General features: G+C 38.0%; 1 protein-coding gene across 2 annotated transcripts in view; it reads left to right on the top strand.

The window, feature by feature from the left end:
- The window catches only part of BMPR1A (bone morphogenetic protein receptor type 1A), a 140261-nt gene extending 124797 nt beyond the window's left edge, over positions 1–15464 (top strand). For both annotated transcript variants that reach the window (XM_045437917.1, XM_045437919.1), the window contains exons 8-13: positions 2137–2281; positions 6403–6595; positions 8102–8399; positions 10338–10513; positions 11517–11647; positions 11732–15464. In XM_045437917.1, coding sequence (XP_045293873.1) covers positions 2137–2281; positions 6403–6595; positions 8102–8399; positions 10338–10513; positions 11517–11647; positions 11732–11857 — 1069 coding nt within the window. In that variant the 3' untranslated portion in view covers positions 11858–15464. The remainder of the gene's footprint in view (positions 1–2136; positions 2282–6402; positions 6596–8101; positions 8400–10337; positions 10514–11516; positions 11648–11731) is intronic.
- The last annotated feature ends 4668 nt before the right edge of the window (positions 15465–20132 follow it).

Below are 20132 nucleotides of genomic sequence, written 5' to 3' on the forward strand. Positions count from 1 at the left end.
TAAACTAAACATGACATTGGTCCCACCTCAAAAGGAGTATACTGTTTGCAAATAGCTGCATCCTAGAGCAAAGTTCAAGGATATTTAGAGGGACGCCTGGGTAGTTCAGTCAGTTGACTGACTCTTCTGACTCTTGATTTTGGTTCAGGTCATGATCCCAGGGTCATTGGATCAAGGCCAGCGTTGGGGTCCTTGTTGAGTGTGGAGCCTGCTTGAGATTCTGTCTCAGTCTTCCTCTGTCTCTCTTCCCCGTTCATGCTCTCTGTCTCTTTCTTTAAAATTATAAATAATAAATAAGAATATTTAGAAGAATATAAAAACACCCAACACCAACAAGGTAAAATTCACAGTATCTGCCATCTAGTCAACAATTACCAGGTATACAACTAATACAACCAATAATGAGGAATCAAAACACCAACCAAAAACTGATCGAAGTTTTAGAATTAGTGGATAGGGGCATTAAAATAGTTATTATAACTGTATTTTATATGTTCAAAAAGTGAAATAGAGACTTGGAAGATCTAAAAGAGACCCATATCAGACTTTAGAAAATGAAATCTATAATACCTGAGATGAAATATACACTGGATGAGATTAATGACAGATTAGATACTGTAGAAGAAAATAAGAGTAGACATGAAGACATTGCAAGAGAAACTAAACCATCAATACATATTTTAAAAATAAATTGATAGGACGCCTGGGCAGCTCAGTCGGTTGGGTGTCTGACTCTTGGTTTTGCTTGGGTCATGATCCCAGGGTCATGGGATTAAGCCCCGCATCAGGCTGAGCTTGGCCTGCTTAAGGTTTTTTCTCTCTCTCTCCCTCTGTCCATCTTCCTCACGTGTCCTCTCTCTCTCTAAAAAAAAAAAAAAAAAAAAAAAAAAAAACAAAACTAAAATGAAAAAAAAAATGAGCACCAGTGAACTGTGGGACTTCATGCAACCTAATGTATATACAGTTGACAGTTGAATAGTGCAGAGGTTTGGGGAACCAACCCTTGTGCAGTCAAAATCTGTGTATAACTGACTCCCCCAAAACTTAACTACTAATAGCCTACTGTTGACTGGAAGCCTTTTCAATAACATAAACACTTGATTAACACATATTTTTTAGGTTGTGTGTATTATATGTTGTATTCTTAGAGTAAGCTAAAGAAAAGAAAATGTGTCAAGAAAATCATGAGGAAAAGAAAATACACGTATATGTAGTACTGTGCTGTATTGAAAAAAAAATCTACACTTAAATGGATCCATGCAGTTCAAACCCATGTTTTTTTCAGTGGTCAACTGTATATATAATTGGACTTCCCAAAAGCGGGGAGAGAGCAAATTATTTTTAAAAATAATGACCAAATTTTTTTCAAATTTAATTAGAACTGTAAACCCATAGAGCCAAAGTACAAGCAACAAAAAGAAATCTACACCAAGGCACATCATTATCAAATAGCTCAAAACCAGTGATAAAGGAAAAAAATCTTAATTGCAGCCAGAGAAAAGACAGATTACGTGCAGAGGAAGATGGGTAAGGATGGTAGCCAACTTTTCAGGGGAAACAGTGTGCATAGAGCAGAATCTTTAAAGTACTGAAGGGGTAAAAAGTCATAAACCTAGAATTCTATATGCAGAGAAAATACTTTCAAAAATGAAGGTAAACTGGGGTACCTGGGTGGCTCAGTCAGTTAAGCATCTAACTCTTGGTTTCAGCTCCGGTCATGATGTCGAGGTTCATGAGATCGAGCCCTGTGTGGGACTCTGTGCTGACAGTGCAGAGCCTGCTTGGGATTCTGTCTCTGTCTCTAAATAAATAAACAACAAAAAAATGAAGGTGAACTAAAGACACACATACAAAAGCTTGAAAGAATTCATATCCAGCAGATTTGGACCACAAAATATGTTAAAGGATGTTCTTTAAGTAGAAAAAAAATTGCATTTTAACATATATATAGAACTCTACTTCACAAGCTCCATTTCTGGATATTATTTTAACAGAGAATATATTATCCTGTAAGACTAATTTGGATGTGATCCTATCTAAAGGAAAGATGGTGTCGACAACCTCAACATTTTTCTTAACCCTAAAATTTTATAGTTTTAGAATTTTAATGTAGCTTATTTTCTGCTTTTTCAAAAGACATTATTGCAAGAGCATCTCAAGCAGACGTCGTTACAATCGTGATTTGGAACAAGATGAAGCATTTATTCCGGTTGGAGAATCATTAAAAGACCTTATTGACCAGTCACAGAGTTCTGGTAGTGGATCTGGACTACCCTTATTGGTAAGATAAAATGTCATACAAACACAAATGGTTTATCGATACAGAATTTGTCCTCATATGATCATACACAGCATATTTGTTACAGAGTAGGGAACGTTACTAAACACACATTTTTTCCCCTTCTTATTTAGAAAGATAGCTACCGTAATGCAAGGAGAAATCAGTTAAAAACAAGAAGTATGAAACAAGAAAAATAGAACAGGCAATTAAGATAGAGTCTCAAACAAAATTAGGGGGAAAAATGTGATCATGAGGCGCTATATAAATGCTAGAGTTAACTCTCAAGTTTTGCTTTTAACAGCCAACTTGTAGAGGAATCAGATATAAATTCTTTGCATCTAAGGTTAAACTCATTGGCTGGGAGAAGTATAACTATTTCAAATTAATAAGTACTAGAGATCCAGATATTTTTTTTTTTTTTAATTTTTTTTTTTTTTAACGTTTATTTATTCTTGAGACAGAGACAGAGCATGAACGGGGGAGGGGCAGAGAGAGAGGGAGACACAGAATCGGAAGCAGGCTCCAGGCTCTGAGCCATCAGCCCGGAGCCTGACGCGGGGCTCAAACTCACAGACCGCGAGATCGTGACCCGGGCTGAAGTCGGACGCTCAACCGACTGAGCCACCCAGGCGCCCCAGATATATTTTTAATTTAATTGCATTTGTTTAAATACATTGATCTCTGATTTTTAAATTTATTGAATTCTGTAATTGAATTGGAAAGGTAAAAGTAAAACTATCTTCATATGCAGACCACATGATATCTACATAGAAAATCTCAAGGATGGTACCATAAAGTGAGTTTACCAGGGTTGCAGAATATATGGTCACTGTACAGAAATCATTGAATTTAGGTACACTGGCAACGAGTAGTTAGGAATTAATGTTTTATTTTTAAAAATGTATTTTAATGTTTATTTTTGAGAGAGAGAGCGTGCAAGCAGGGGAGGGGCAGAGAGAGAGGAAGACACAGAATCCAAAGCCAGCTCCAGGCTCCGAGCGTCAGCCCAGAGCCCGACACTGGGCTCAAATTCACGAATTGTGAAACCATGACCTGAGCTGAAGTCAGGCACTCAACCAACTGAGCTGCCCTGGCATCCCAGGAGTTAAAAATTTTAAAGCAGTGTCATTTAAAATAGCTTTAAAAGACATCATATATTTTAGAATAAGCTTAACAAAATGTATATAAGACCTGTGCACTGAAAATTAGAAAACATTGCCAAAAAATTAACAAAACCCTAAATAAAGGGAGATGTCTATCCTGTCTGTGAATCAGTAGATGCAGTATTAAAATTTCAATGATCCTAAATTGATTTATGGTTTGCATTCAATATGAAATCAGAGCAAACTTTTTAGAAATTGATAAGCTGATTCTAACATTTATACGGAAATGCAAAGGACTTCGTAGAAGAGTCAAAGCAATTTGGAAAAAGAATAAAGATTCACTACCTGATTTCTGTACTTACTATAAAGCTACAATAATCAGCACAGTGTGATCCTTACATATAAGTATGTATATCAGTGGAAGAGAATGGAGAGTATAGAAATGGATACAAATATCACTTGAATTGGGTGCCAGAGTAATTCAGTGGGGAGAAGACAGTCTGTTCAACAAACAGTGCAGGGAAGATTGGGCATACGTTTGCCAAAAAGTATATCTCAACCCGTATCTCCAAATACAAAATTACTTTGAAATGGTTCATAGACCTAAATGTAAAAGTTGAAGTATAAAACCCTTCAAAGAAAATGTTTTAGAAAATCATTGTGACCTTGGGTTAAGCAAGGGTTTCTTAGCACACAAAAGGCATGAATCATTTTTTTAAATGATACATTGGACTTTTTTTTTTTAAGTTTATTTATTTTGAGAGAGACTGAGACAGTGCAAGTGGGGGAGAGGCAGAGAGAGAGGGGAGGAGAGGGAATCCCAAGCAGGCTCTGTGCTGCCAGTGCAGAGCCCAACGTGGGGCTTGAACTCACGAAACCGTGAGATCCTGACCTGAGCCAAAACCAAGAGTTGGATGCTTAACCTACTGAGCCACCCAGGCGCCCCGGTGAATTGGGATTTCTCAAAATTTAAAACTTTTCCTATTCAGAAGACACTTAAACAAAGGAAAAAATAAGTCACAAACTGACAATGCAGATCTGAAAGAATTTCTATTGCAGCATGTATAAAGAACATTTATAATTCAGTAATAAGGCTACCCAGTTTTTAAAAATGGACAAAATTTTGAACAGATACTTCCCAAAAGAAGATAAAAGAATGGCAAAGAAGCACATGAAAAGGTGCTCAGCAGCATCAGGCAAATGCAAATTAAACATTAAAGCAAGACACTGCACATCCACTAGTGTGGCTAAGGCTGAGAACATTAAGTGCTGAAAAGAATATAGATCAGCTAGATACCTCATACATTGCTGAAGAGAATGAAAATATTTCAGCCACTTTGGGAAACAGGTTGACAGTTGACTGAAAAGTTAAGTTTATACTTTCTGTACAGTGAAAGTTCTTCCACTAAGTATTTACCAAAGAGATATGCAGACGTGCCCACACAAAAACCTGAATGTGAATGTTCACAGCAGCTTTGTTTGTAAGACATAGGGTTGTAAACAGCCCCCAAATCCATCAGCTGGTAAATGGATAAACAAATCATAGTATATTCATACAGTGGAATACCACTCTTCCATAAAAAGAAACTAGTGATACAGGCAGCAGCAATACAGATGAATTTCAAAGTGTTTTATGCTAAGTGGAAAAAGCCAGACAAAAGACTACATATTGTGTGTTTTCATTTATGTGATATTCTAGAAAAGGCAAAACTGTAGGGAAAGAAAACAGATCAGTGATATCAGCGCCTTGGGGGGGGGCGGAGAGGGGTTGACTTTAAAGAGGCAGGAGGGAACTTTCTTGGGTCCTGGGAACGTTCTATGTCTTAATTGGGGTGTTGGTGGTTGCATTACTGTATACCTTTGTCAAAACACAGTCCTCAAAAAGAGTAGATTTTGTTGTATGTAAATTATGCCTCAATAGTCCTGACTTTCTTTAAAAACTATAAAAGGATTCTGTAATAAATGATACATAAAGTTAAGTCAGTTTAGGTATGCACAAAATCTAGTCCATTTTAACTGTATTTCCAACGTGGACCTTAGGGTTCTTATTAATTTAGAATGACCACTAGTGCTTCTGAAAATGAAAGGTAGCAATCAGTGTGCATCTTTGATTCAATGAAAATAAATGAAAATACTTGTACTTTAGGTATTGCCCTAAACAAATCCCTATATTCTGTGAGTAGAAGGGAATAGAGTTCAAACAAATACATGTATACATAATAATAAAATTATAATTGTGAGAAGTGTAGCAGCTGTGAGGTATACGTATGCTATGAAGGTGTTCCACAGAGAAATAACACCCTTAAGTGAATTCCGAAAGCTGAAATAAGAGAAATAAGAGGGGTGGTGGGTGGGTGATTATAGCAGATGATGAGGCTGGAGAGTCAGGTGGGAGCCAGATCACGTAGGGTCTTCCAGACTTGAGTGGAAGATTGGTAACTGTCATTTGGATTTTGCTGCATGATAAAGCACCCCGAGCTTAGTGGCTTGAGCAATAAATATTTATTATCCCTCATGATTCTGTGGGTCTGCTGGACAGTTCCTTCTCTAGAGTTGCCCGGCTGGAGCTGGATGCTCCCAGACATGGCCAGGGCTTCCCGTGGTATCGTTCATCAGTCACAGAGTTCCCCAGCTCAGCAAGAAAGGGCGAGCCCCAGAGCACAGACACTTTTCAGGTGTCCACTTGTATCACGTTGTTCTGTTGCCAAGAGCAAGTCACATGGCCATGCCCAGAGTCTGTGGAGGAGACTACCCAAGGGGGTGTGGACTAGGAGTGGAATTATTTTGACCATTTTTGCAAACGGTCTGCCACATTGACCAATCCGTTAGTGTGTGATTTCACAAAATATGTTGTGCATTGTTTCATCTACTTTTAAATATGTTATAAATTCTAACAGGGCTATTGACTGGTCGTACATCCCATCCTTTTTGTTGGGATGGGCCATCAGACCACTTTCTCAGTCTTAGTAGGTTCCTTTCATCAGGAACTCCACAAACATTTTACCTTTTTCTATGAAGGTGCAGCGAACTATTGCCAAACAGATTCAGATGGTCCGGCAAGTCGGTAAAGGCCGATATGGAGAAGTATGGATGGGTAAATGGCGTGGTGAAAAAGTGGCAGTCAAAGTATTTTTCACCACTGAAGAAGCTAGCTGGTTTCGAGAAACGGAAATCTATCAGACAGTGCTGATGCGCCATGAAAACATACTTGGTGGGTACGCGTTCGGTTTCAGTCGATTCTATACTCTGACACGGTTAGTGGGGTGCAGATAGAACCCTGCTACATGGGCTTTGAAAATATACATGAATTCGCTTATGTGTGTTTGGCTGAAGGAGACCCAGGAGAATACAACAGTTCAAGTACAAAACAATCCTGAATGCCCACCAACCACTTTATTTACTGTCCAACTAAGAAAACAAGAGTGAGTTTCAAATTGGAAGTAGTGTTAGTTTATTGGACTTACTCATACAGTAACAAAACCCAAGTTTTTGAAAGGTAATTTAAGCAGTTTTCTAGTATAACTTTAACTATATGTACCTTTTTGCCTTTTGTAAATTAAACTACCCCCCCACCTTCATTTACAAAGTAGAAAAATAATTTAGGTATCATCTGATCAGTAGGGTACATAGACTCCTTTAGCTTTCCTGACTTTTCAGCTACTATTTCCCTACCCTTTAATTTCGAGAGTGCATAGCGCATTGCCACAAGTATTCCAGACACTTAACTATTAGTTTCCTCGTGCTGTCATAACAAATTACCACAAACTGGGTGGCTTAAAACAACAGAAATTTATTTCCCAGAGTTAGAAGCCAGAAGTTTAAAGCGAGGGTGTCAGCAGAGCCATGTTCTTTGAAGGCTCTGGGAGAGGCCCCTTCCTTGTCTCTTCCCAGCTTCTGGTGATTGCCAGCAATTTTTGGCATTTCTTGGCTTGGAGACCACACTCTTGCTGTTTGTTGTCATACGGCCTTCTCCCCTGTGTGTCTCTGTCCAAATTTCCCTCCTCTTGTAAGGATGCTGGTCATTAAGTTAGGGTGCATCCTGATGTCATATGACCGCATCTGAATTTGATTACACCTACAAAGATCGTATTCCAAATAAGGTCACATTTACAGGTACCAAGTGGACATGAGTTGAAATGGGGGGGAGGGCAATGCTGTTCAACCCAGCACTCACTGACCTTTTTCTGAAGGGAAAGAGGACAAGAAAAAAGAAGGAAAGGAGCCTAGTATCATGGACCTGCTTGTCAGTGAGCCAGACGGAAAGGCAGATGCGATGAGGCTTGATGGACAATTGGGAGTTGGTTTAATTAGGAGCAGACTCTTAGTTGAACATTTTAACTCTATTATTGTAATGTGTCCACTTTTCAGTTTCAGAGCTTTTCCACATTCCTTCTTCTTGTAGTTCTTCATGCTTAGAGAATCATGTATATGGATAACATCCCCCCAGGTTATTTTCTGATATGTGATCTTTTTCTTAGTGATATAATTGTCGTTTTCATGATTATCATTAAGATTATTTTAAAAGTATTACAGAATTGTAGAGGTGTGTGTATAAATGGCAGGAAAAAGTTGGTAACACATTCAAGAGATTTTGTTAGGCAAATTAAATTTTTATCTGTACATGATGCCTAGGTTATTCTCTGTATCCTGAATGAACATTCATTATTCTTCCTACACACCTCCGATAACTAACCTTTTAAACTCGTCAATTGAACAGGTTTTATAGCAGCAGACATTAAAGGTACGGGCTCCTGGACTCAGCTCTATTTGATTACTGATTACCATGAAAACGGATCTCTCTATGATTTCCTGAAATGTGCCACACTAGACACCAGAGCCCTGCTCAAGTTGGCTTATTCAGCTGCCTGTGGTCTGTGCCACCTCCACACAGAAATTTATGGCACCCAAGGAAAGCCTGCAATTGCTCATCGAGACCTAAAAAGCAAAAACATCCTCATTAAGAAAAATGGAAGTTGCTGTATTGCTGACCTGGGCCTTGCTGTTAAATTCAATAGGTAAGTGGTTCTTTGCCTGCTGCTTTGAAGTCATTTTAATCTCCAAAAGATATTTGCCTGTTTGGATTCAGGATAGTGGAGTTCCAAACACGTATTTGTACTTACTTCTCTAAAGAAACAGTGGGGATTTTTTGGTCTTGGTGTTTTGTTTTTCTGTTGTTTTTTTACAAAAATTGCATCCTACCGTACATAATTCTTGATTTCCTGCTTTTTATTGTTTTAGACATCATTCTATTTCAGTTTATGTAGCTCTGCTTCATTTTTTTTAAGTTTATTTATTTATTTTGAGAGAGGGCATGCACACACTTGTGGAGGAAGGGCAGGGGGCTGGAGAGAGAATTCAAAGCAGGCTCCACACGGTCAGCGTGGAACCAGTGTGGGACTCTAACTCATGAACTGTGAGATCATGACCTGAGCTGAAACCAAGAGTTGGATGCTTAACCAACTGAACCGTCCAGGCAGGCACCCCTGCTTCATTCTTTTTCACAGTGCTGATACAAAGTTTTCCGTTATATAGATGTAGTATAGTTTATTTCATCTATGACCTAACTGATGGGCATCAAAGTTGTCTGTATTTTATTATTTTTTAAAAAATACTTTAATAAACATTGTATTTTACCCATTTATAATATCCTCGAACACTTGTACAAGTATTTGTGGTGGATTCCTGGAGAGGAGGCTAAACAAGGAGTAGGTGCCTATCAAAGGATAGTGTGATTGAGGCTGCCCCTTCAGGGGCCATGCATTGCTTTACACTCCCACAACAGTATACCGTTCTCCATCACCATTTGAAATTGTCAGTATTTTTTAAATAGAATTACCAAATTTTTAGGAAACCATTGAAACTATTTTTATATTGTTATAACTCTAGGAAACAGCAGGCAATTTACATTTCAGAATTCCTTTCAGGTTATAAAATAAAAGTACTCCATCTGTCCATCTGTAATAAATTAATATTAAAATTAAAATCTTCTTCCCTAGTGGTTACAGTCTTCTGATCCTGTTGTTCTTTGCCATTGTAGTGTTCACTGGCTCAACTATTCATCAGGTGCTGTTTAAGAAAACCTAAAATAGGGGCTTATGGGTGGCTCAGTCCGGTTAAGCGTCCAACTTTGGCTCAGGTCATGATCTCATGGTTTGTGAGTTTGAGCCCCGTATCGGGCTCTGTGCCGACAGCTCGGAGCCTGGAGCTTGCTTCGGATTCTGTCTCTCAAAAATAAATAAATGTAAAAAAAAAAAAAAAGAAAAAAAAAAAGAAAAAAAGAAAACCTAAAATACATTATATTAATCTCAGCTTCAGAGTAGTTTCCAGAACCTGCCAGAATTGGGGGCCTGAGCAACAAAGCATTCATGTCTTCCAACTCTAAAATGTAGTCCAAGATTTGAAAAACCAATAAACATCATTTATTACTGATTGTCAATATGATTATGTAAACATTACTCACAACAGAACTAAGTGGATTGGATCCATAAAGAAGAAGAAAATGTAATCCTGTGTCACAGAGACTGAGTTTATCATGTGGGAATGGTAAAAACAAATGATTCCTCTCAGTTTAGTTTCATATTCACTTGTTCTGGGATATAATTATCTACCACTTTTTCTTATATTCAGTACTATCGTTTTTCTTAAAGAGGCACTAAACTTGTTTGGTGACAAAACTTGACTTGATATGTAACATATTTAAAGGGTATGTTACTGTTCTAAAATCTGGAAAATGCTAACTTTTAAAGTCTATCTGGCCCCAAGGAATTCTGTTAAGGGAATGTGGAGATATTAAGTAGGTAGGTAGATAGGTAGATAGGTTTTGTTTTAATTTTATTTTTTATATATTTATGGGGTGTGTGTGTGTGTGTGTGTGTGTGTGTGTGTGTGTGTGTACACATGTAGATAAACTGTTTTGTTCCTGACCCTCAACCTGAACATTGTCTCTGTTTCAGCGACACAAATGAAGTTGATGTGCCCTTGAATACCAGGGTGGGCACCAAACGCTACATGGCTCCGGAAGTGCTGGATGAAAGCTTGAATAAAAACCATTTCCAACCCTACATAATGGCCGACATCTATAGCTTTGGCCTGATCATTTGGGAAATGGCACGTCGTTGTATCACAGGAGGTAAGACTAGTTAGTGTGGTTCCAGTTATGTTTATATCCTCATTATTGAAAAAGCAACAGCTCCATTTATATAACTTAGATGTCATATATGTTGGGGATCAAGGCCACTGCCACATTTTGTGATTTCACTACAAGGACTCACAGGACTCATCATATAGTTGTCCTCACAGCTAAGATTTATTACAGTGAAAGAATACAGATAAAGTCAGCCAAGGGAAAAGTGCACGGAGCAAAGTTCAGAGGAAATCGGGCACAAGCCTCCAGAAGCCCTCTCCCAGTGGAGTCACACGGGATGTGCTTAATCCCTCCAGCAGTGAGTTAGGACACTTGTGAAATATTGTCATCTAGGAAACTTCATGAGAGACCTAGTACCCAAAGATATTTTTAGAGCCAGGTTACATGGGCACCCTCCACCTAGCAAGTACCAGAATTCCAAACTCCTAGAACGAGAACAGGTGTTCAGCATAAACCATATTGTTTGCACAAACCGTCTAGGCACAGTGAGCGACCTTATCACTTAGGAGAAGTTTTATATGCGTGTAGGGGACTGTTTACCTGGCAAGTTCCCAGACACTGGCCCAGCGCCAGCCCTCTACGCAGGCCTTTTCAGGACAGCAGTCTCAGGCCTGCCATGTTCACTATTCCCCACAAATCATGTTGTCTTTCTGCTGTAGAACAAAAAATAAAAACTGCATTCATTAGTAAGAACAAATATGTATGTAAATAATTAGACTAAAAAGGTAAATGAGCATTTCACCTTACTTTTTTTTAAGGGATATACATAGCTAAGTCCATAAGTTTCATAGGACCCTACCCAGATGGAGGTAGAGAAAATAATTAGGCATGAAAAAGAGAAGAACATACATTTACTGTTAAAAGTGTATCAGTTACTCTAATTCTTTTCTTCTTTATGTAGGAATCTGTTTTAACTCCCATAGTTGAGTAAGAGGTGCTGAGTAGGTTGACATTTTTTGTGCCCACTGTGTTTTCTCACTCCCTACAGGGATAGTAGAAGAGTACCAGTTGCCTTATTACAATATGGTACCCAATGATCCATCATACGAAGATATGCGTGAGGTTGTGTGTGTCAAACGTTTGCGGCCAATTGTGTCCAATCGATGGAACAGTGATGAAGTAAGCAGAGCTCCGTCCCCTGAAGTGGTTGGTAAGTGTCGTCAAAGATCTTCATGTGCTCACCACACTCTCTTTACTTTTCAGTGTCTACGAGCAGTTTTGAAGCTCATGTCAGAATGCTGGGCCCATAATCCAGCCTCCAGACTTACAGCTCTGAGAATCAAGAAGACACTTGCCAAGATGGTTGAATCCCAGGATGTAAAGATTTGATAAACAGTCCTGAGGAGAAATTCTAGACTGCAGGAACTGTTTTCACCCAAGGAATGGGTGGAATTAGAGTAGAATAAGGATGCTAACTTGGTTCTCAGACTCTTTCCTCACTACACCTTCACTGGCTGCTAATATTAAACCTTTCAGTACTCTGTAGAATACAAGCTGGGAACTTCTAAACACTTTGTTCTTTATATATGGACGGCTTTGTTTTAAATGTGGTTTTTGATGCCTTTTTTTTAATTGGGTTTTTATGAACTACATCAAGACTTCAATCCTGATTAATAAGTCTCCAGACTCTGGGTACTGAATTCCCTGTTCATAAAATGGTGCTTTCTGTGAAAGCCTTAAGAAGACAAATGAATTCAGCGGAGATGGAGAAATACACACTTTGCCTTCTACCTGAGGAAGTTTAATCTGTTTGTATCCCACCTTTGTAAACAGCTTATGGATTATGATCTGTTGGGGATACTCCTTAGTTTATGATAGTTTGTCATGCTTTGATGGTGGTGTGTACACACGTGCACGCGCGCGCGCGCACACACACACACACACACACACACACCAGGATTCTTCTGCTGCCATTCGAATTAGAAGAAAAGAATTTATGGATGCACAGGAAGATATTGATGGCTGTTGGTTTTGTGCTTTAAAAATGCATTATCTGACCAAGATTCTCCAATCACATAAAAGCCATTTACCTTGCAAGTGAGCAAGCTTCTCTGCCAACTTTATTTTTTAACATGAAAGTTGATACAAAGGCCAAAAGAAGTTTAAAGTGTCTGTAAATTTGGTCTGTTTTCCTTTCATTACCATCTTTTTCTTCCTCCCTCCCTCCCTCCCTCCCCACCTGCTTCCTCTCCCCTCCCCTCCTCTCCCTCCCTTCTTTCCATCTCTTTCTTTTCTTTCTTTCTTTTTGGTAATTCTTACTTTTGTCCTGAGAATCATCTTATCCAAAGTTGGAACTTCCAATGCCATGAACCTTCTAAAGAAAAACACTTCTTATTGAAGTGAACTACTAATTACTGCATTTGATAGCAATGTAAGTGCCTATAACCATGTTCTATATTCTTTATTCTCAGTAACTTTTAAAAGGGAAGTTATTTATATTTTGTGTGTAATATGCTTTATTTGCAAAACACCTCCTTTACAACCATATTTTATATATGTACATACATGTATACTGTAGAAACCAGCTCCTGTGTACCTCATATCCCATTCTTAAGGGAAAAAAATTAAGAGATCATCAGAAAAAAAAGAAGTTATAAAGTAGAACTACATATAAATTTTCAGAATTAATGCATTCAAAAGCATATATCAAATCTAGGACTTTGTTATTTCAGGCATAGATTTTCAATAAGATGCTGTCATCTCATGTTTTCTTTGTGAAGGGACCCTCCAATTAGAAGTTTCTATTTCAGGGCTGATAGAAACTTACCAACAACTATTTTGGGCATTTAAATCATTTGAGACTTTTGGTTTTATGATTTCTGTTCCATAACTTGTGATGACAATGAAGAGTCAGGCAAAAAAAGCTCAGTATCTAGTGATATATGACTATAGACTATGAAATGTCTGTAGCCATTACCTGTGTCTATTCCATAGAGCTATTCAGTACAATGCGACATATTTTATGCATGCCTTGTTATCCCAAGGAATAATTCTGATTTACTTAAACTTACACTTCTGTAATGCCTTTTTCCTGTTAATGTCTTATCCTGAACAAACAGCTCATGGGTGCATAAAGTGAATAGTTTTTTTTTGAATGTAACATAAAATAAATGTGATTATATCACAACATAGTTAAAAACCTTTAAAGGGGAGGAATCAGAGCACGTATCCATCCATTACCAAAAATCTGACTGGCGTTTAAGGATGAAACTCTTACTTATTTATACATGAAACTTCACAAATTTGAGCTTTTCTTGAATAGTTTTGACTAAGCTTAGTAGTTTTCATCTAACATAATTAAAGTTTGAAGTGTTCATCAAAATCAGTAAATGTATATATTGATAGTATGCAATAACGTGCTCTTTCAGAATGTTCTCCCTGTGTCTGTACTGACCGATTCTAATCCATGTTGCCATGTAATTTAAGAACAATTCTGAGCTCTGATCGTAATCTAAGGTTGCTTTATTTTTTATTGGATAAACTATAGATCTTGGAAATTATTTGTCATTTTAATAACAAAGTATGTAAAGAAAGGCAAACTCTATTCTTAGTAATGTTAAAATAGTGTGTGAGAGCAGACAATTACAGATAGTATATAAGTAGAAGACCACTATAATGATTTTTTTTTAAATAAATAGATCTATGAAAAGTGGTATCAAGAATTAACTTCAGCGGCTTGTTCAGTTAAAATATTTTCTAAGATAGCATGTTCTTTAGAAAGCAAATGATGCCATATTTGAAATACTAAAGTCCAAAAAATATGCATGAAACTTATTTTCTTCTCTCCTTCCTACTCTCACTGTTAAATTTCTAAGTTCATCCAGTAAGTGAAATATTTAAAGACTAAGAGGAAGTATTACATAGTACTATATAGTTAATAATTTGTAAAACCCCAGGAGCCATTATTTGGCCCCACTTACAATTTAGCTTGAATCTAGTTTCTCTGGAAATGTCTTCACAAAAGATATTTCGGTCAACATTAGAAGTGTCCCTAAACTTAGAGAGTGGCCTATAGCTTTTGAAAATTATGTTTTACAAAACGTGCCAGATTTTTTATTTATGCAGTCTAAAAATACTCAGTACCTTTTTCTTTCATACGTTTTACTTCTATTTAGGACAAAAATGTAATACAACTTTTAAAAAATCATGTATCTCTTAAACTGGCCCAAGATCAAATTCAATATTGAATTATTTATTCCAGGCAAGATGTTTTAAATTAAATCACTTATGTTTCTTTTCATACAAGTTGTTTGGAAATGTTCCAAATACCTAAATTAACCTCAACAGGAGAAATACTAATGGATTTTCTAAAAAAGATTGTTGTAGCTCTTGTACTGTCGAAAGGGGTGGTATTTATTACTTGCTTGGGTCAGGTGTTAAAATAGGGTAGCAGTTCATCGTATTGCCTCAGTGCTGTTATGAGAGTTACAGTGGAAAACCGCACAGAGCTGACTTGTGCATAAACACCAAATTAAATCTCCGGCCGGCAGCACGTGAAGCCACGTGTGATGATCATCCCGTAAGGAAAGTATGTGAATACTGCTTTTGCAAAGGAGTAAATCTATTACTGTAATTTTAGCTTGTGCTCTGTACTATGCTTTCAGTGGAATTATTTAAGCTCTTTTAGTGACCATTGTCCTTGCCCATTTAAAAACTAAAATGTAGTATATATATTGTATAAATGAAAATATCATTATAGCTTAATTAGGGAAGTTGTACATAGACATCAAAAGAAGGGTTAAAAACAAGCAGTTTTATTATGCAATTGTAAAACACCAAAAATATAGATTCATCTTTGATATGTAACACACTAAATGTATTTTGTACAGCATCTGGTTTAAAAGGTGCCTTATTAAGTTTACCATTAATTGCTTTGTTCTATATATAGATTACATCCAATGTATCATTTTTAAGTAAATAACCTTATTTTAGTATACTTTAGTGATGTGTTTTGTGATACTCTGCTCGGACGGTATTGTGTGTCAAAAGTCACATGTCTGGTGAGATTTTATAGCAAGTTAGTGTATGTACACGTGTCTCTGAGATGTGCATTTCAGCTACTGGAAATCCAGTGTGGGACACACAGCAGGTAAGTGACCACACACTCTTTCCTTCATGTAGATAGAGAAGTTACAAACCTATTACAATGAAGGGTTGTTTCCCTCTAAAAAACTTTTTTTCTAATTCTAAAACTATGCACTCATTGCAGAAACTTTGGAAAACATAGAAAAGCATAAAGAAGCAAATAAAATCACTCGCAATTCTGCCACGTTACCCCTATTCACTTTTGGATGTTGCCTTTCACTCTTTTCTACTGCATACTTTCTACAAAATTAAGACCATAGAATGTCATTAATATCCATCAAAACAACTTAAAAAAAAAAAAAGTTGAATGCATAATATTTCAACAAGTAGATGGAATAATTTATTTTTGTAATTCCCTGTTGAATATTTGGGTTATTTCCATTGTTTTCAAAAATATAACGAATGTATTGCACATCCGTATACCTAAATCTTTTAAATCATGAATTTATTCTCTTACATTACATTCCTAAAAGTGAGACTAGTGAATATGAACTTTTAAAGGAATATTTAAGATGAAAAAAATCAAAGGTTCTTGGTTAAATATTGCCATATTTCTGCCCGGAGGGTTTCTCGTGGACACTCATACTAGTCATGTCAAGAGAGGGTTCATCTCGCTACGTTGCTTCCAATTTCCATCTCTCTCTGCTACCATAGTGCCTGGTTTGTTGCCATTTAACTCATTTCTTTTTTTTTTTTTTTTTTTTTTTTTTTTTAGCGTTTATTCACTTTTTGAGACACCGAAACAGAGTGCGAGCAGGGCAGGGGCAGAGAGAGAGGGAGACACAGAATCCAAAGCAGGCTCCAGGCTGAGCTATCAGCACAGAGCCCAATGTGGGGCTTGAACTCACAAACCATGAGATCATGACCTGAGCCTAAGTCAGACACTTAACCGACTGAGCCACCTAGGTGGCCCCAGTAACTCATTTCTTTATTGAGAGTAATGGAATCCATTTATCTGGCTTTACAGTGTTCTTGCTTGCAGCAAATGCTTTGTTAAAAGCTGGAAATGCAAGGAGGGACAATAGCTCTTCTGCAGCAGTTTCATTTACCCTCCTGCATATATTCCCAACACCAATCAGAGCTGTGGGCAGTTGTGTGTAAATTCAATGTACCTTATGATGCCTTAGGCAGTTGAACTTGTTAAATCATCATAAAAGGTTTGGGACTAGTCAATGGTCTCCTTGCCAAAAAAGATGCATGGTTGGAGATAGCCTATTCTAGATTCCTTACAGGAACCCCCATTTAGTTTCACTGTAAGATGCTTTCTTGAAACAATAGCACACACTCTCCTGCAGCCTGGGAAAGAAGAATCAGGCATTTCTTGGGCCTATCAAATACTTGCTAGCTTTCCTTCCATCTGTTAAAGGCTGACTCAAAACCTGGATCAGTATATTCATTTTTCCTTCCCAGCATAATCTGTTACTCTCACTGATTAGTTGGAATAGTGACTATTTCCAAGGTTTCTTTAATAGTAGTAGTAGGACTATTAGAGTAAACATTAAGGGATGAGGACACTATTCTTTCAGAATAATCCTTGTAGATAGTTTCAAGCAGACGCTAATTCAGTCATTAAATCTTCGCTCACTTGGAGAAATAGTTATCTGCCTGTTGCTAGCACAAGGACCATTTCTGGCACTTTAGACTGTATGAAGTTAGATGCGTGTTCCTGCAAATCCTTGCTTCAGCCCTTGGAGCAGTCCAGCCGTGACTAAGCAGACACGGTGCACCGAAGGTAGCCAGCCAGCAGTGTAAGGCAGAGGCCACCCAGTGGCAGCGGCACTGCCCTGGTCTTGGAGTTCAGTCCTGTGAGCTCAGGTTAAGAGCAGAAAGAGACAAGTCCCCCTAAAGCTGGAAAGCAAGAGGAGGCTTAGTTCAAGTGCAAAGGTACACCCAAAAAATATTCCAGATCGAAGCCAAGGCTGGGGCTGAAAGGTTAATCCCTAATTGCCCTTTGAGGTAGAGATTGTTACTCTCCTGTTTAGATGGAATATGTGTGGCCTGCCTCTTACTCCTCTAAACCGGATAGTCCTGGCCTTTGTCCAGTTAGTTTTACTGAGTGTCCACATGTCTGCTCAGAACGAAGTTCAAGGTGATTCCAGCTTCCCCAGTGCTTCCTACCTCCACCTCAGTGCTCTAAATATCCCTTCTACAGGGAACCTGAAATGTTACCGTTATTTGAAAGTCAAAGGTCAGTATGAAATACTCAAAATGTTTTCAAGCTAGAGGAAGAAAGCACTAAGGCCTTCGTCGTTGAGAGGGGAGCCGTTTTTAAAGCAAAGTGAAAATTGGCTGATGACTGAGGTTGGTGATGGGCACCTGCTGCTCTGCTCGCTGCTACTTGCTGCATGACTAAAATCCGAGTAAGCGTTGAAAACTATTAAAAAGACGATCGAAAGGCCGTGGCAAAATAAAAGACCAACACTGTTATGGAAGACATTTCAATCAAACACTTAAAAATCAAAGCTTATTGTTTGGTTCTGTCTTCCTTCTTGGCTAGGACTTTGGCTGGAGATAGAATCTAACTGAAGATACTTCCAGCATCCCTATTGCCAGTAAGAAGTCTGATGTGTCTAATTCATTCCACTGTAATTTAATTTATTTCATTCAAGAAGCAGGATTTTTTTTTTTTTTTTGATGTTTTGAAGTTTAAACTTGCCATGTCTGGATACATTTCTTTGTGTTAGTACTAACTGCATGTTTTTAACCTTTCCTTAAACCTGAGAACTTCCACTATTTCCTCCCTTTCCTTCTTTTACTTTTCTTTCTAGAACTCCTATTAGGCAAATATTAGGTGTCCTGGATGTTTCTTCCATATTTCTTAGTCTGTCTCTCCTTTGTTCCCTCCTACCTTCTTCTTTTCAGCCCATCTACTAAGTTGTTTTATTAAACCAAAGTTTTTTTTTTAAATGTCTTTATTTTGAGAGAGAGAAGGAGAGAGATCCCAAGCAGGCTCCACTCTGTCGGTGCAGAGCCCAACACGAGGCTTGATCTAATGAACTGTGAGATCGTGACCCGAGCAGAAATCAGGAGTCAGATGTTTTACCCACTGAGCCACTCAGGTGCCCCTCCACCAAATTTGATTTTAGCTTTTTTTTGAAATAACTTCAAAATTCCAGAAAAGTTGTAAAAATAGTATAAAGAATGCCATTTACCCTTCACCCAGATTCATAAACTACTATGTTTTGCCACAATTGCCTTATCAGTCTGTGTGTGTGTGTGTGTACAGGCATAAAGGCTTGTCTTGGAATGTTTATGCACACGTGCGTGCATACATACACCTTTTCTGAACTGTTTGGATTAAATTACAGAGCTCATGTTTCTTTCAATATTTCAGGGATATTCTATTACATAACCATTAGGTACAGTTTTCAAAATAAAAGTTGACATTGACACTATAATCATCAGCAATACTGTAACTTGCAGACCTTTGCCAGTTTATTCTAATAAAGTCCTCGAGAGCACACTTTCTGGGCCCAGAATCTGTCGCATTGCATTTAGTTGTCATGTCTCCTTACTCTTCAGTCTGAAACAGTTCTCCAGTTTCTGTCTTCTGTGATACATTTTCTAGAGTAAAAAGGCCAGAGGGTTTGTGGACATATTTGTGTCGCATTGGGAGGCCATTATCGGTAATGTCATTGTTGATCCCTTACTCGAGGCGATGCCTACTGTCTTCACTGCACAGTTGGTTGTTTTCCCTTTGTAATTACTATGCTATGGAGATAATTTGAGACTGTTCCAGCCATTGGTAATTCCAGTGTGAATCAGTGGTTACAAAATAGTGACTTTTGCTTGCATTATTACATTTACATTTATTGATTGGCATTCTGTAAGGAAGAGGTCTAGCTTCCCTTCCTGTTTATTTTTTTATTATCAGTAGGGACTCATGGATTCTTATTTTATACAATGAGTTATAGTCTATGAGGTCATTATTTGTTTTGATGCTCAAGTTGATTCAGACTTGACCCCTGGAAATTCAAGTTGGCTCTTGAGGCTTTTTCCACATGCCCATCTTTTTTTGAGCACTTCTTACCTTTTGGGGGGGCTGAAAAGATGTTCCAGGGTCATCTGGTACTGTACCTGCGTCAGCCATGCTCCCAGGCACTCTGATTCCTTTTAGAGAGGATGGTATTTAGAAACCAGAATCTGAGTGGCAAATAAGATTTCCAGTTTCCTGTATTGTTTTAGAGACTTGAATATTCCAAAATCTTCACGTTTTTTCAGTTTTGTATTCTCTTGTTCATGATGTTAGTTTTCCACAAATATTTAGCACTTTGGTGTAGTTGCTAATCTTTGCGTTACTGAACCCCTGCTCCCATCAGTTCAGTGTTCCTCAGCTTCCTGTTTTTATCAGGAAGTGATGGGGTAATAGCTGTTTGTTAGAGCAAAAATTGAGAAATGATCCTTTCTGGGGCACCTGGGTGGCTCAGTCGGTTGAGTGTCTGACTCTTGATTTCAGCTCAGGTCATGATCTCACGGTTTGTGGGTTTCAGCCCCGCATCGGGCTCTACACTGACAGCGA

Source organism: Leopardus geoffroyi, chromosome D2, assembly GCF_018350155.1.
Source record: "Leopardus geoffroyi isolate Oge1 chromosome D2, O.geoffroyi_Oge1_pat1.0, whole genome shotgun sequence".
Taxonomy (NCBI): domain Eukaryota; kingdom Metazoa; phylum Chordata; class Mammalia; order Carnivora; family Felidae; genus Leopardus; species Leopardus geoffroyi.